General features: G+C 42.0%; 1 protein-coding gene and 1 long non-coding RNA gene across 3 annotated transcripts in view; both read right to left on the bottom strand.

The window, feature by feature from the left end:
* Positions 1-2,542: 2,542 nt before the first annotated feature.
* The window catches only part of LOC124134416 (exocyst complex component 1-like), a 44,710-nt gene continuing 30,148 nt past the window's right edge, over positions 2,543-17,104 (bottom strand). For both annotated transcript variants that reach the window (XM_048381047.1, XM_048381048.1), the window contains 10 exons: positions 13,961-13,984; positions 13,117-13,197; positions 12,208-12,334; positions 11,112-11,195; positions 10,410-10,563; positions 9,992-10,012; positions 6,869-6,993; positions 6,344-6,466; positions 5,538-5,609; positions 2,543-4,392 (listed from right to left, as the gene is read on the bottom strand). In XM_048381047.1, the coding sequence (XP_048237004.1) occupies positions 4,240-4,392; positions 5,538-5,609; positions 6,344-6,466; positions 6,869-6,993; positions 9,992-10,012; positions 10,410-10,563; positions 11,112-11,195; positions 12,208-12,334; positions 13,117-13,197; positions 13,961-13,984 (964 nt within the window). In that variant the 3' untranslated portion in view covers positions 2,543-4,239. The remainder of the gene's footprint in view (positions 4,393-5,537; positions 5,610-6,343; positions 6,467-6,868; positions 6,994-9,991; positions 10,013-10,409; positions 10,564-11,111; positions 11,196-12,207; positions 12,335-13,116; positions 13,198-13,960; positions 13,985-17,104) is intronic.
* LOC125372092 lies at positions 7,003-9,438 on the bottom strand. Its single transcript, XR_007217965.1, has 3 exons — positions 8,520-9,438; positions 7,830-8,440; positions 7,003-7,750 (listed from the first exon to the last, which is right to left on the bottom strand). It is a non-coding gene; the product is annotated as an uncharacterized LOC125372092 (long non-coding RNA).

Raw genomic sequence — 17,104 nt, 5'->3', positions numbered from 1 at the left:
GTTATGGAAGAGGCTACCCAAACATCCACCTAAAGGCAACCAGCGGTTTAACCCATGCACGTGCAACACGTGACAAGTAACAGTCAATGTGGGAATAAAATGGTTCGCACCAGATGTAACTGAACTACATTCTTGGAAGTTGAAAATGTGACGGTTTTCTTTTAATACTGTTCTCATATTATCTGCGTGCCCCCTCAATAATCACGCTGAGTATAATACGTTTTCCAAAATAATTCTGAGACGGTTCTATACTCTATTCACATTTGCATGTGTTGTCTTACAGAGTAAATGTCAATGGAGTGTTGCCTGTGATACTGCCTGGGTCAATACTTTCAACTGGTTCCTGTTGCATTTGCGTTTGAGGCTCCTTTCCATGTTGGTTTTACTTGTTATACCCAGTCAGCTATATCAGTAGACAGGTGCCCAGTTCAACACCCTGGAACAGCGCATGGAAACTTATACTTCTTTTACAGACATGGTATTCCAATAGCCGACCCATTTAACACTTTCCCTACATTGCCGTTGTGGTATCGTCTTCTCTACCGATGTTATATACATGCTACACAGAGTTTATGACAAACAACACAACAGAAGGAACAAACAGCAAATTTTTCCCGAACCCTAGAATACCCAAAACGGGCTTTTCAGTAATATGAAATTAACTGTCTCTCAAGCACATGTGCATTTTCCCGAGGCAAGGGAAGTAACTGACTATAAAAGTCCAGTTTCAACCATCGCAGAACTAGGCTGGTATTATAGAGTTATATTTTGGCTGGACTAACGAGTCTTTGCATAGTCCAATAAAATCGTGTACGAAATCGACATCTAGTTCGTAAACTGCCGTGCAGATTTCGGTCACTTGCAGGATTTGCAAAGCATGTGTACCGCCAATTCGGCATCAACATATATTTTCCAGATCGTTTCATGTTTTTAATCCAATTGTTCACGTGATTTGATTCATTTCGCGAAGTAAGACTCGTTTTATTACATATAGATTATGATAATCAATCAGATTGTCTTGACCTGGGGGCGGCCATTTTGTTTGAAGCAAATGCAAGTGATATAAGAGGTGGAATATGATTGGTCAATGGGAGGGTCATAGAAGGGACATAACTCGTAATCGCCACTGGAATTTAGGATGACATGCGAGTATACATATTGTTACAGTTATGAACGAGCCCAGATATTCCAGCCTAATTCGACAAGGGTAGAAACTAGACTTTTACAGTCAGTTAACTTGCCTCAGGGAGATGGCACATATCTAGCCCTCGGAACATTATGTCAGTAACGCATGGTAAATGTTGCCTGTAACTTATTCTTTGTCCAGAGGCCATATTCAATGTTATTTCTGGGATATTGATCTTTGCAATAACATTGTATTGTTTCACGGCCTCATTCAGCTACATGATGGTCTATAAATAATTGAGTCTGAACCAGACAATCCAGTGATTACGAACGTCCCATGCAGTAGAGGTAAGATGGCATGCAATCAACCAAGCCACTGTGTCTGACCACCCTATTCACTTAGCCACCTGGAGAGAAAGACATGTTTCTGGGGATGCATTCCTTCTAGAAATCCAAATCTCGGTATCACCATCCTTGGAATTCATAAAGTTTGTTTCTTTCTTGTTTAACGCCACACTCAGCAATGTTGCAGCTATTTGATGGCAAGCAAGTATTTGAATCTGGACAAGACAATTCAGTGATTTACATCATAAGCATCAACCTATACAATTGGGATACGATATGCATCAACCAAGTTCTCAGACCTGACTACCCGACCCCATTGGTTAAACACTGACTGACTAAGGTTATATTCCTACTTGACCAGTACCTATCAACACACAGTTTGTCAAATAAGTTTTTCAAGGTCAAATCAGATTAAACAAACTGTGGTGATAGTAATGTGACCTCTGATGCCCTTTCTATTACCCATTCTGTTGGAATATCAAAGTTGACAAGAGTTTACATTGAACGTGTGCCCACATTAACATTCACACCTTCAAGACAAGACCCCATGCAAGCATCCATTACAGGTCCTGCAGATGTTCCTCCACCACCTCTGAATACACTGGACGGCTTTGCAGCCTCATGTTCCCATTGCCACCTTTCATTACAAGGAATTGGTGGCCCAGTCGTCCAAGGCGCCGCGATTCTCTGTGCAGAATTGCGTCCCTTTGGCACGCCAGAAACCTGATTGTGGGTTCAAATCCAGGTTCGCCCCGATTATGTTTCTAGGTTTGTCAGCACCATACCCTTGCTCGTGGGTTTCCCCGAAATGGTAAATGTCTGAGACCTGCATCACCTCGGCTTTCCTCAAAACTTAAGCTGACACGCCGTGATATAACTGAAATACTGTTAAAAGCGGTGTTAAACCCAACTCACTCACTCACTCAATCATTACAAGGAAGTCACCTTCTCAGCACCCCACAGAACTACATTTCCATGTTCAATGGCTGAAATATTCCTGAATTTGTTACGCACACACACATGTACATTCAGTGATATGATTTCACAAAAAATCTCAAAATATTCAATGACAGAATAGTAAATATTTATTAAGCTTTCATATGAACATATTTTGATACAATATATAAACAGGTGTATTTACAGCATTCTTATTAAACAGTGTGTATATGTTTACATGAATTTTCTTATAAATGATAAAGTAACTGATAAGCCATTCACCAGAAAATATTGCACGTTACAAAAATGTGACTGAAAATTTTGCAAAACACAGAAACAAGCACTAGCTGATGAGCACATGTGACATTGTGTGGGTGTGGTGGGTACAACTACACAGTTGTTTTAAGGACCCACCATTTACTATTCTTGATGTGCCCTGCGAGTTTTCCTTGAAAACACAGAGCGGTGGGGTAGCCTAGTGGTTCCCTCATCACCCGGGTTCGATTCCCGACATGGGTACAATTTGTGAAGCCCATTTCTGGTGTCCACCGCCAAGATATTGCTGGAATATTGCTAAAAGCGGCGTAAAACCATACTCACTCAGTCCTTAAAAACATAATATGGTGTTTTTTTTGGACACATATTTCTCAGAACATCAAGTATGTCCAGCTTACAATGTTGTTTAACATTTCATGGAATGTATCATGTGATATTCCAACCCTGTTCACCAAGAAATACCCATGTCATGAAAACAAGAATCAATGTTGACAATAACTTGGGGAGTGCTTTAATATATTATTATTATTATTGAAGTCATGACCTGAATGTTCTATTGTAAACCTGCAACTACCCCATATTTCGTAGAGTGACTATGTCCAAGGTTTCCTTTGTATTTCCTTGTTGACATTCCACATCGACAGTCACAGAACCATGGTTACTGAGTACAAAATCGGCTTCACCGGAAGCACTCATAAAACATCCATCTTCAACCATAGCAATGGTTTGGTTCACTCATTGTTACTGTTGATGGAGTCTTTCTATGTGTGAAAGGCACAAAGCCCTTCCATGTGTAGACCTGTCATTGATGGGATACTTCAAGCCCAAATAATTGGGACCTTTTATCCATTATAAAAATTGGTGGGCATTTCTTATTTATCTAATCCATTGCATATCCACTAAATCTTCCCATACAGTCACTGTACGTATATACCGTGCCAGAGGTATAAAGAAGAGAATCTGTGTCACAGACCTGTATTGAAATACCTACGCACCAGATAGACTAGGGAAGGTTAACCCTTGTAACCTGACTTGGCTAATCATTCTAAGCATCGACCTGCAGTATAATCCAAACATTCTAGACAGACCAGTAAGCGTTAAACTGACTGATCTAAATGGGCAAAATATTCCCAGTATTGATCTGCAGTATGATGCTACATCACAGACCAGTAAGGGTTAACCTATGTAGTCTGAACTAGTAAAACATATTTTCGTATCAAGCTGATGTATAATCCCACTGACATAGTCTGAATGGACAAAACATCTTCAGTATCGAGCTGAAGTATTATCCCACCACAGACCAGCAAGGGTTAACCCATGTAGTCAGAATGTGGCAAACATCCTCAGTATCAAGTTGAAGTAAAACCCCACCACAGACCAGCAAGGGTTAACCCATTTAGTCAGAACGAGGCCAACATCCACAGTACAGATCTGCAGTATAATCCCACCACAGACCAGCAAGGGTTAACCCATGTAGTCAGACCGAGGCCAACATCCACACTACAGATCTGCAGTATAATCCCACCACTCCAGACAGACTAAAGCGAAGTGACCCATCTAGTGTGAGCGGGCTATACTGGAGAAGAACTCGAGCACATCGTCTATGCTGAAGTCCAGGGTGATCTGCATGTCGGGGTAGCACTTCTTGCTCAGGTCGTCATAGTGCTTGTACTGCTTGATGAACTCGTCCTGCATCTCGCGCCACACAACCTACACACAAACACAGCCATTAAACATACTTGTGACAACATACTTTGTTGCATAAACAGAGTAAAACATTTTTGAATTATATTATTCATATGCATTCGTGGGGTCCAATATTCAAAGGTTACATAACAATAACTAACAACTTTGTTTCAAAAAAGGAAAACAAACTTTTAAACAGTTTTACATTTTAGCATTGAAAAAAGCAATATCACTGAATCTACGAAAATAAGGAAATGGGAAAAATTTGTAAAAAAAATAGTTAAATCACTGTATCATTTGTTGAGATTAGTTTCACTGGCTGTGTGTTTTACGCCGCATACAGCAATATTCCAACTACATGAGGTGGACTGAAAATTATGAAGTCTGGACCAGGCAGTCGAGTGATTGATATCATGAGCAACGATCTACGCTGTCAAAGTGTGTTGACATGCAATCAACCATGTATTCAAGCCTGACCACCTGATCCATCAAGTGGCCTCTCATGACTTTGATAGGATGCTGGTGACCAATTCTAATTTGGTTTGTTGGTTGTTTTACGCCGAACTCAGCAATGTTTTAGCTATACGTCGGCGGTCTGTAAATAATCGAGTCTGGACCAGACAATCAAGTGATTGATATCATGAGCATCAAACCACACGATTGGGATTGATGACCTGCTTCAACCAAGTCAGCAAGCCTGTCCACCCGACAGCGTTTGTCGCCTCTTACAATAAGCATAGTCGCCGGCAAGCATGGGTTGCTGAAGACCTATTCTACCCCGGATCTTCACGGGTCAATTCCAATTTGGAATACCCACAGGTTTAACAATGTAGTCCCCTCTTTCAACTAGCAATAGGGAGCTGGGGACACATTCTAGCCCCAGATCAAACAAATCAGTGTTCCAATGTAGACAAAAACGTATGGATAACAACTTCTTTATTATACTGTAACAGTCTTTTGTCTACTATGTCAACTTCTAAAAAATGTCTATCAAACAATAAATCAGTGTTCCTATTAAATCAGATGATTCAAGTGGAAACTTCATTTATAGTCAGTGTTTTCTTGGTGATAGCTGACCAAAATGCAAAGGGCAAATTGAAGTCAATATATTTTTTCAAATGCGTTATTCCCTCTAGGGGAGATAACCTCTACCAAGGGGAGACAACTACCTCGAGCAGGTGCTCCTCATCACTGAGCTGCTTCTCCACCTTCTTGTTGAGGTGTTCCAGGTTCTTCTTCACCTGCACAGAGTAACAAAACATCAAACACAACATCAAACATGTGGTAGATCCAAATATTTGGGGGGCTGGTAATTTTTAGAGTTGCCCGTCCACTAGGCCTGGAAAGTTTCAAAGCCAGCGGGAACACTGTAGATCATCAACAGTCAAACTTTCAACAAATATTCAATTTCCTAACTGCACAGGTTCTACTACACCAAATCAGCATCAGTCGTTCGACACGCAGTTTTCATAGAGAGCCTTCAGTGCAGAATGAATCATCTGGCACTGTGATTGGATGATTTTGTGTAAGGATTTATGTTTTTAAATGTACATCCATCCAGTAATTAAAGCGGACAATGTTTTATCTATATTTAGTGCTGTCTTTTATAACATGATAACTTCTGCTGAAAATGACCACAGATATTTTCAAACAAGAGACATTTGGGGAGTAACTGAGGGTAGTGTGTTCAGCTTCCTGTACTCGGAAAAGGACACATGTACATCTAATAGCTATTGAATGCTTATTTGTTTAAAAATAAAATAAAATGTTACAATAGAAACATTTTGTTGTGTGTCTACAGTCTGAATAACAAAGCATTTCTCCCCAACAAGAGGGCTACACTGTCATATCATCCAAACGTTCAAAGACAGATCTACAAATGTTGGTTTGTTTGCTGTTTAACGCCGCACTTAGCAATATTCCAGCCATATGACGTCGGTCCATAAATAATCGACCAAGTTCTGCAAGCACTGACCTCCTTCCCAGGGTACTCCTTGATGACTTTGCGCAGCTCCTGTTTACTGAAGGCGAGCTGGAAGCCGACCTCCTCGGGCTTCACACCGCTGGCCACACGCTTCTCAACACCCTCGAAGAATATCTGCAGAAACAGTGCAAGTTAGTCTCCATTAGATATTGAAGAAAAAATTCCAACAATGCTGTAAACAACTCAAGTTAATGTAGCGTATTAATTACAGCAGAGGTAACATGGATAAGCATGGTATGAAATGTGTTCTTTGCGCACAAGAACCTTGTCAGAACCTTGTCAAAACCCTGTCAGGCAATCAGCGGTAAGCCTTTGGTTGGTACTTACTGGACATAAAATTAATGGATGACAACTTCCTGATGAAAAAAATGTTTAGGTTGCGTCATCTCACTTCATCAGCTGAAATGGTGAAGGGACAAGATTCAAACATGAACTGTCAATGAGAAAGTCTGATGTGTTCATGTTCTGCTGAATACACCAAGAAACCCTGGGAACTGTGTTATGTTGGGCACTCACATGTAGTTTCTCCAGGGGGCGCCCCAGCAGCGTGGTGGTGTATGTCCGCAGGTTGTCCCAGTAACGCTGCTTGGCATCCTTCCGCTCATTCTCCAGACAGGACAGCTTCAGCTGGGACAAGATGGCTGTGGGGACAGAAACATCAGCAACATCACATTATAAATCTTACTGTCAACACACAAGTCCTGTGACAGTCAACAGACACACACCAACAGACACACACCAACAGACACACACCAACAGAGACAGACAAGTCCTGTGAGAGTCAACAGAGACACACCAACAGAGACAGACCAGTCCTGTGACAGTCAACAGACACACACCAACAGAGACAGACAAGTCCTGTGAGAGTCAACAGAGACACACCAACAGAGACAGACCAGTCCTGTGACAGTCAACAGACACACACCAACAGAGACAGACAAGTCCTGTGAGAGTCAACAGAGACACACCAACAGAGACAGACCAGTCCTGTGACAGTCAACAGACACACACCAACAGAGACAGACCAGTCCTGTGACAGTCAACAGACACACACCAACAGAGACAGACCAGTCCTGTGAGAGTCAACAGAGACACACCAACAGAGACAGACCAGTCCTGTGACAGTCAACAGACACACACCAACAGAGACAGACCAGTCCTGTGACAGTCAACAGACACACACCAACAGAGACAGACCAGTCGTGTGACAGTCAACAGAGACACACCAACAGAGACAGACCAGTCCTGTGACAGTCAACAGAGACACACCAACAGAGACAGACCAGTCCTGTGACAGTCAACAGACACACACCTACAGAGACAGACAAGTCCTGTGACAGTCAACAGAGACACACCAACAGAGACAGACCAGTCCTGTGACAGTCAACAGACACACACCTACAGAGACAGGCCAGTCCTGTGACAGTCAACAGAGACACACCAACAGAGACAGACCAGCCCTGTGACAGAGACACACCAACAGAGACAGACCAGTCCTGTGACAGTCAACAGACACACACCAACAGAGACAGACCAGTCCTGTGACAGTCAACAGAGACACACCAACAGAGACAGACCAGTCCTGTGACAGTCAACAGAGACATACCCAACAGAGACAGACCAGTACTGTGACAGTCAACAGAGACACACCAACAGAGACAGACCAGTCCTGTGACAGAGACACACCAACAGACACACACCAACAGAGACACACCAGTCCTGTGACAGTCAACAGAGACAGACCAGTCCTGTGACAGAGACACACCAACAGAGACACACCAGTCCTGTGACAGTCAACAGAGACAGACCAGTCCTGTGACAGTCAACAGAGACACTCCAACAGAGACAGACTAGTCCTGTGACAGAGACACACCAACAGAGACAGTCCAGTCCTGTGACAGTCAACAGAGACACACTAACAGAGACAGACCAGTCCTGTGACAGTCAACAGAGACACACCAACAGAGATAGACCAGTCCTGTGACAGTCAACAGAGACACTCCAACAGAGACAGACTAGTCCTGTGACAATCAACAGAGACACACCAACAGAGACAGACCAGTCCTGTGACAGTCAACAGAGACACACCTACAGAGACAGACCAGTCCTGTGACAGTCAACAGAGACACTCCAACAGAGACAGACTAGTCCTGTGACAGAGACACACCAACAGAGACAGACCAGTCCTGTGACAGTCAACAGAGACACACCAACAGAGATAGACCAGTCCTGTGACAGTCAACAGAGACACTCCAACAGAGACAGACTAGTCCTGTGACAATCAACAGACACACACCAACAGAGACAGACCAGTCCTGTGACAGTCAACAGAGACACACCTACAGAGACAGACCAGTCCTGTGACAGTCAACAGAGACACACCAACAGAGACAGACAAGTCCTGTAACAGTCAACAGAGACACTCCAACAGAGACAGACTAGTCCTGTGACAGAGACACACCAACAGAGACAGTCCAGTCCTGTGACAGTCAACAGAGACACACTAACAGAGACAGACCAGTCCTGTGAGAGTCAACAGAGACACACCAACAGAGACAGACCAGTCCTGTGACAGTCAACAGAGACACTCCAACAGAGACAGACTAGTCCTGTGACAGAGACACACCAACAGAGACAGACCAGTCCTGTGACAGTCAACAGAGACACTCCAACAGAGACAGACTAGTCCTGTGACAGAGACACACCAACAGAGACAGACCAGTCCTGTGAGAGTCAACAGAGACACACCAACAGAGACAGACCAGTCCTGTGACAGTCAACAGAGACACTCCAACAGAGACAGACTAGTCCTGTGACAGAGACACACCAACAGAGACAGTCCAGTCCTGTGACAGTCAACAGAGACACACTAACAGAGACAGACCAGTCCTGTGAGAGTCAACAGAGACACACCAACAGAGACAGACCAGTCCTGTGACAGTCAACAGAGACACTCCAACAGAGACAGACTAGTCCTGTGACAGAGACACACCAACAGAGACAGTCCAGTCCTGTGACAGTCAACAGAGACACACTAACAGAGACAGACCAGTCCTGTGAGAGTCAACAGAGACACACCAACAGAGACAGACCAGCCCTGTGACAGAGACACACCAACAGAGACAGTCCAGTCCTGTGACAGTCAACAGAGACACACTAACAGAGACAGACCAGTCCTGTGAGAGTCAACAGAGACACACCAACAGAGACAGACCAGTCCTGTGACAGTCAACAGAGACAGACCAGTCCTGAGACAGAGACACACCAACAGACACACACCAACAGAGACACACCAGTCCTGTGACAGTCAACAGAGACACACCAACAGAGACAGACCAGTCCTGAGACAGAGACACACCAACAGACACACACCAACAGAGACAGACCAGTCCTGTGATAGTCAACAGAGACATGTCAACAGAGACACGCCAACATGTTGTTACCATGCTGACATTCTAGTCATCACACCCTACTCATGGTGATGTCACAGAGCCTGGTGTACTTCTGGAAGAAATTACTCTATATTCATTGTTGTGATCATAAAATAATTAACATGATTAAACATGTTAAAAGGTATTGCAAATATACAATAAGAGTTTAGAAAGTGATTAAAACTAAACTAAGATCTGTCATACTTACAATACATTCTGTGGAAGTTCTCTGGAAAATAAGAACAAATGATGAATCATAACATTTAATGAAACAAATACAACTTACAAGAATTTATTTGGAGCCCTCAAAGGGTTTTTTAAAGCTACACAACATGGAAGGATGGAAGGAAGGATGGATGGATGGATGGATGGACGGACGGACGGACGGACGGACGGATGGAAGGATGGATGGAAGGATGGATGGATGGAAGGATGGATGGAAGGATGGATGAACGGACGGAAGGAAGGAAGGAAGGAAGGAAGGAAGGAAGGATGGATGGATGGATGGATGGATGGATGGATGGATGGATGGATGGACGGACAGACGGAAGGATGGAAGGATGGATGGATGGACGGACTGATGGACGGATGGAAGGATGGATGGATGGATGTGAGGTGACACTAACCCATCATGACAACCTCCCTCGGATTCTTCTGCTGTTCTGTGGCCACTCTAACAATCTGCTCAAATATAACCTGCACCAGTTTAGCGTAAGCCTTCTCCAGATCCGCATGGCGATTTGAGCCCTTGAAGATCCGTTCAGCCAGGTTGGCAAAGTCCTGCAACAAAGTTTTTTGTTTGCTTGTTTGTTTGTTGTTTAATGCAGCACTCAGCAATACTGCAACAATCTGTAAATAATCGAGTCTGGACCAGACAATCAAGTGGTTGACATCATGAGCATTAATCCAAACAATCGGGATACAATGACATGCATCAACCAAGTCAGCGAGTCTGACCACCTGATCCCGTTAGTCACCTCTTACGGCAATCATGGGTTGCTGAAGATCTATTCTACCCCGGATCTTCACAGGTCTGCAACAAAGTCTTCTCATTTCTACAAAGTGGTACACATCTTCATGAGCCTCTTTGATATAATTGCAATATCTTTTCATGTCTTTTGGTACGACGCTTCAAGGGGATCGAACCGTCGACCACGGAGGCGGTAACAACAACATGTACCAATTATTTGTACATCATGATGTTTATTTCGAATCAACCTTATGGAATTCTTTTAATTTTCAGGCTTTAGACTTCCTCAGTGTCTGTGAGAATCAACCCATCTAAGACTTTGTGCATGCTTCTTTACATCAACACATGCAAGACCTACCTCAAAGTTGTGTACAAAGCTGATGATCCCACATCTGTTCTTCTTGGACACTTTTGTCTCCTCCACCCCTCGAATCTGGACTTGCTGAAACCCAAACACACAACATGTAGTCAACGTGGTTGAAAATGTGAACATTAAACAATCTTTTTTGGACATGCTAGACATCTGAAAGCATGTAAACACTTCATGAGCATATTTCAATAATGTTTGCATATTTTTCTGATGTGCATATTTCCGTAGCCTGTTCACATTGCATTATTCATTCCAGATTCTAATTGTATCAGTGTACAAGTACAATTGTATCAATAACAAGTTGCAAGGGTTTCAATAAGGGATCACTACAAACAGAGTAAAAGTTTAGGACACTTCTTACTATGGCCTGTAAATAATCAGGTCAGAGATATCCTGACCAGAGGTTGACAGCATGAGCAACAACAAGGGCTGGGAAAAACACCATCTACCTTCCACATTCCGCAAAGTGGTCTCAGTGGAAAGACGATAGTAGCTACATACCCTTAATGCTGACTCAGCACAAATATTCACACATTTTAACCATCCCATCCTCATTACCCTGCTAACCCTGACAAAGATGCCCACTCTGACATTTACACACCAAAATGGGAAAGGAAATCCTGACCTGTACAAAATTGATCCCCGAAGAAACTGAGTGAGTGAAACGGATTTTATGTTCTTAAGGCTTAAAAAAATAAAAGAATTGGTTCTCAGGCAATGGCTTTTGAAAATATAGTGTGGGTGGGCGTTGTTTTTTTCTTTTCTTACTCAAACTAGTTTGTAACCAAATAAACAGTTGTGTACCATCAACCTGGGAAAGGACTTCCTACATGAAGAAGCATACAAACTCTTATTGCCCCATGACCATGACACAACATGTGCAGTAAAGCAGTGTGCATGTAAAGGGAAGTAACTGTGTGCTATATTGGATTGCATTGTTTTCAAGTAGAATATTTAGGATATTTTTTTTTTTTAAATTAAATGTTAATAAAACCAAAACATGCGGCAGACTTTATGATAATGTGGGCGGTGCCTAAGAACCAAGACTATTATTTTTTTTAGCCTAACCTTTGTTTTTACTTACAATGTACTTGTCAAAGTTGCGCTTGACCTTGACGAGGCAGTTGCCGAAGGTCTTGCTGAGGAAGGACCCCATGTCCTGTGAGTGGTTGACGTGGGCGCTCAGCTTCACCAGCATGTACATGGAGTTCCTGCAGGCAGGGGGGAGTCAGTTATATGGAAACAGGGTGAGTAGGTGATACAGGCAAGGGTGAGTGAGTGATGTTTGTTGTTGTTTAACGCCACACTCAGCAATATTTCAGCTATATGACGGCAGTCTGTTTATAATCCAGTGATTGATATCATGAGCATCAATCTATGCAATTCGGATACGATGACATGCATCAACCAAGTCAGCGTGGCTTATCCACCCGATCCCGTTAGTCGCCTCTTACGACAAGCATAGTCGCTTGTTTTACGGCAAGCATGAACTGAAGACCTTTTCTAACCCAGATCTACATGGGTGGATGGTGGTCGGGTAGCCTAGTGGTTAAAGCGTTTGCTCGTCACGCCAAAGACCCGGGTTCGATTCCCGACATGGGTACAATGTGTGAAACCCATTTCTGGTGTCCCCTGCCTTGATATTGCTAGAATACTGCTAATGAAGCGGCGTAAAACCATACTCACTCACTCTTCATGTGAGTGAGTGAGTGAGTGAGTGAGTGAGTGAGTGAGTGAGTGAGTGAGTGAGTGAGTGAGTGAGTGAGTGAGTGAGTGAGTGAGTGAGTGAGTGAGTGATATAAATGAATCTGATTTTTTCACTATTCTTTACATTTACCTTAGCAACACTACATGTGATCAAGGGGGGTGTCACCAAGAAAGGTTTTCACATTTGTACCCATGTGGGGATCAACCCTGAGTGTGAGGAGTGATGGCACTAACCACTGGGCTACCCTAACATCTGACAGTCAGTGTGAATCCAGACAGCACTTACAATCCATCCCTCTGGTCAGCGAAGACGAAGAAGTTGTCCAGCTCACACTCCAGCGTGGGGAACAGGGCCGCCATCATGCTTCTACAACATCACACATCAGGGAATAACAGATGTTAAACTCCTAAAACATCACACATCACGGAATAACAGATGTCATGCTCCTATAACAGCACACATCACAGAATAACAGATGTCAGACTCCTACAACATCACAGGTCACAGAAAAACAGATGTCAGACTCCTACAACATCACAGGTCACAGAATAACAGATGTCAGACTCCTACAACATCACAGGTCACAGAATAACAGATGTCAGACTCCTACAACATCACACGTCACAGAATAACAGATGTCAGACTCCTACAACATCACAGGTCACAGAATAACAGATGTCAGACTCCTAAAACATCACACATCACGGAATAACAGATGTTAGACTCCTACAACATCACACGTCACAGAATAACAGATGTAAGACATCAAGGACGGAGGTCCAGATGTAGTGGAGTCATGATAGGACAGATGTGTGAGGGAAAGATGACTATAATTCTGTAAATGTGATGGGGCAGGTTTCACTGGGCACCATATTGCTCAGACACAAATAAAACACTTTTGTTCAGGGGTCAATGACCCAGGCAGGTTAGCGATCAATAGGAATGGGCAAGTCAGTCCTTTCCTACCACTGTTTTAAGTATAAGGGTTCTCAGCCAATATTCAGCCAATACTCAGCACTATCCATTATATAACAACACTGTTCCTTAAATGACAGCACTATCCACTATATAAATACACTGTTCCTTAAATGACAACACTATCCATTATATGATAAAATAAAGTAGTTACCTCACTGCATCATTAATCTGCCTCCTGGAAAAAGAAAAAAGTCAATGTACAATCTGATCACCGAGGATTGGTATTTTCAATACCACGTGTAACATATTGGTAATCTCTTTCACATTACAGAAAACAAGTTGTAATATAAAACACATGTACACACAGTGTAAAGTGCATATTAAACATTTATTATCAACCTGAACATATCTATTTGAAACCAAAGCAGTTACACCTGTAACATCACCCGACGTTACATCGTAACTCTTTCAATGGTATTTTTCATTTTACTGTTATCATGGTTATTGCCTTAAATTGAATATCAGCATAGAATCATATACATTCTTTGTTTGCATTGTCTTATAATCAAAGACTGAAAAGACCTGTACATGTTGCATTACAACATAATTTCACACACAAAATAGAAATGAATGATACAACTAGTCCAGTACAGTCATAACATAACAGTTTAACAAATACATAAAACCTAGAAGCTTCAAAATAAATTTCAAAAGCGCAAATACAATGTGAATTAATAATTTGACAATGTGTATCAACCGATACTGCAAGGGAAAAGCAATGTGTCTGGAGAAGATTGAATAAATACGAGCAGAATGGAAGAAGCTGAACAAGTGAAAAAGCAAATAAATAAAACTAAAAGGGATGAACAAAATACAACAAGATATCTTGATAGTACGAACAAGCTGTTCCTGATACAAAGTAAAGCAATGGTTACTATGGAGGGTGGAAGATATGAGCATCAGTCACAGTGGGCTGAAAACATGGTGAAGAAGACACGGAAATGGAGATATATCACCCACATGCATCACAAGTTACATTGCAGGAATATTATTCCTCCAGGAGGGATACGAGTGATATTCCCCCACACAAGGCAGACATGCAGCATCCCAAGCCCTGAACCTCTTTATAACAAGTTTGCAGATTTCTACCCATCCAGTCAACTTGTTGGGTAGTGGTAGAATTCTACCACTAAATGCCATGACACACCTACATACTTATTGTAAATATGAATAGCTGATTATCAAGCCTTCTTGTTATTTATATGAAGACTTATTCTGTTGCTTAATGCGCATTCTGACTTTCCCACAAAATTCAGCTATGTCATGCATTTATACCTCAAACGGTTCAGTCGGGTATTTACAGAACAATGATGCAGGTATGAGAGACAGGAAGTCACAGAGAACAAGGCAAATGCAGGTTTATAATTGGTCCATATTTTAGGCCACTGAGATTGTTTTCCTAAAGAGGTTAAAAATTTGGTAACACTAACAACATACATTCCATTCAAAATTGATGAATTGCAAACCTCCTAACATGTTCAAGGAAATTTTCCTCTTGAAAAGCACTAAAAATGTCCTGTGTCTCAGACAGGGATTGTGAAAACCTGTTCCCTTCATGTATTCTCAGAGAACACTGCAAACAATATTTTCATGCATGATAATTTGTATGAATATTCTTACCATGTGCACATGTAAAACTTGTGTGTTGTTTTGTTACACTGATATAACATAGATGTTATATGCCTTGGTAGCTCAAATGACAAAATGACCCGTGAAGATCCGGGGTAGAATAGGTCTTCAGCAACCATGATTGCCTTAAACAGCGACTAACGGGATCAGGTGGTCAGGCTCGCTGACTAGGTTGATGCATGTCATCTTATCCCAATTGCGTAGATTGATGCTCATGATACCAATCACTAGATTGTCTGGTCCAGACTCGATTATTTACAGACTGCCATGATACAGCTTGAATATTGCTGAGTGCACCGTTAAACAACAAAACAAAACAAAACCAACTGACAAACTGAGTGTACATATGCTGATTTTACAATAGTGTTTTAAGGCAGTGTAATTTATTGTTAAACAATGATTGTAACTGTATTACATGGTTTCTGTTCAGTAGATGTTCATTGCATTGTATTTGGACAATGATTAGTTGTCAGGAATGTAGTACTATCTAATGTAAGCAGTGGTGAGGAAGTTATCATATTTAGATGCTAGTGTGATGTGCAAACTTTCGTGACAGTGTGTACTGATGTGGATCATAGGAGAATGTTCTGGAAGGTGTTTGGACTACATAAGTGTGTGCCTCATGCATCTCACACTTCAACTGACATTACATCAAGACCAGCTTTCGTTTGAAGATCACTTTTCACCCTGGTGTTCAGCCAAGCCTATCTTGGAAGCTTGACCATTGTTGGGTCGAGGTGATTATTATTCTATTATTGTCATTTCCACTGCCCTCACATTTAGTATTGCCAATGAATATTGTACTACCACTCTATCGTGTACTGCATTTTAATTGCTGTGTAGTAATTTGTAATCATTTGTAAACTTAGTTCATTTTGTAATACAATTGCTGACTGAAATCCATTTGTTGGTTTCACACAAAATTCTTTTACGTACAGACTTCTTAGTTAATATTGTTTCAATTTTGGGATGGACTCATAATGACAGGTAGACATGTAACACAGTCACAGTGCAGCAGTGAGCATGGTTCAAAGTCTGTGTGGCCTGTACACACCAGAGTTGATTCTCCACGGTGACATGTCCTTGAAAGGCTAAAGTACATGTAAACTGTGCTCTTACTGTTCAACGAGCATGCACACAAGACACTGAACCAAAGACACAACAGACACAATCCAGGCACTACACATGGTAAAGTAGACACAATTTATGGATAACAATTTCTTTAATTACTGTAAAGGGGATGTTTCAGTATAGATTCTTATACCGTTGTCAAGCAAGATCCATAAATTGTGTCTACTTTGTCATCCATCAACTTCTAAGGAATGACTATCAAACAATTCACTACAAATGGTGTTACATTACATCATTAGTGGGATAAATGTTAGTTTGTTTGTTTGTTTGTTTGTTTGTTTTATTCCAGCTATATGACGGGGGTCTGTAAATAATCGAGTCTGGACCAGAAACATCCAGTGATTGACATTATGAGCATCGATCCACGCAATTGGGATACGATGACATGCATCAAACAAGTCAATGAGCCTGACCACCCGATCCCACTTGTTGCCTCTTACGACAAGCATAGTCGCCTATCGCTGAAGACCTATTCTTCCCCCGGAACTTTACGGGTCGATTGATGTATTTTCACAACTTTGTTGTGACAGGGATC

This window comes from Haliotis rufescens, unplaced genomic scaffold (assembly GCF_023055435.1).
Source record: "Haliotis rufescens isolate VD_foot unplaced genomic scaffold, xgHalRufe1.0.p SCAF_35, whole genome shotgun sequence".
Classification (NCBI taxonomy): domain Eukaryota; kingdom Metazoa; phylum Mollusca; class Gastropoda; order Lepetellida; family Haliotidae; genus Haliotis; species Haliotis rufescens.
The sequence above is the reverse complement of the archived record's forward strand: the minus strand, read 5'-3'. Positions and strand labels throughout refer to the sequence as shown.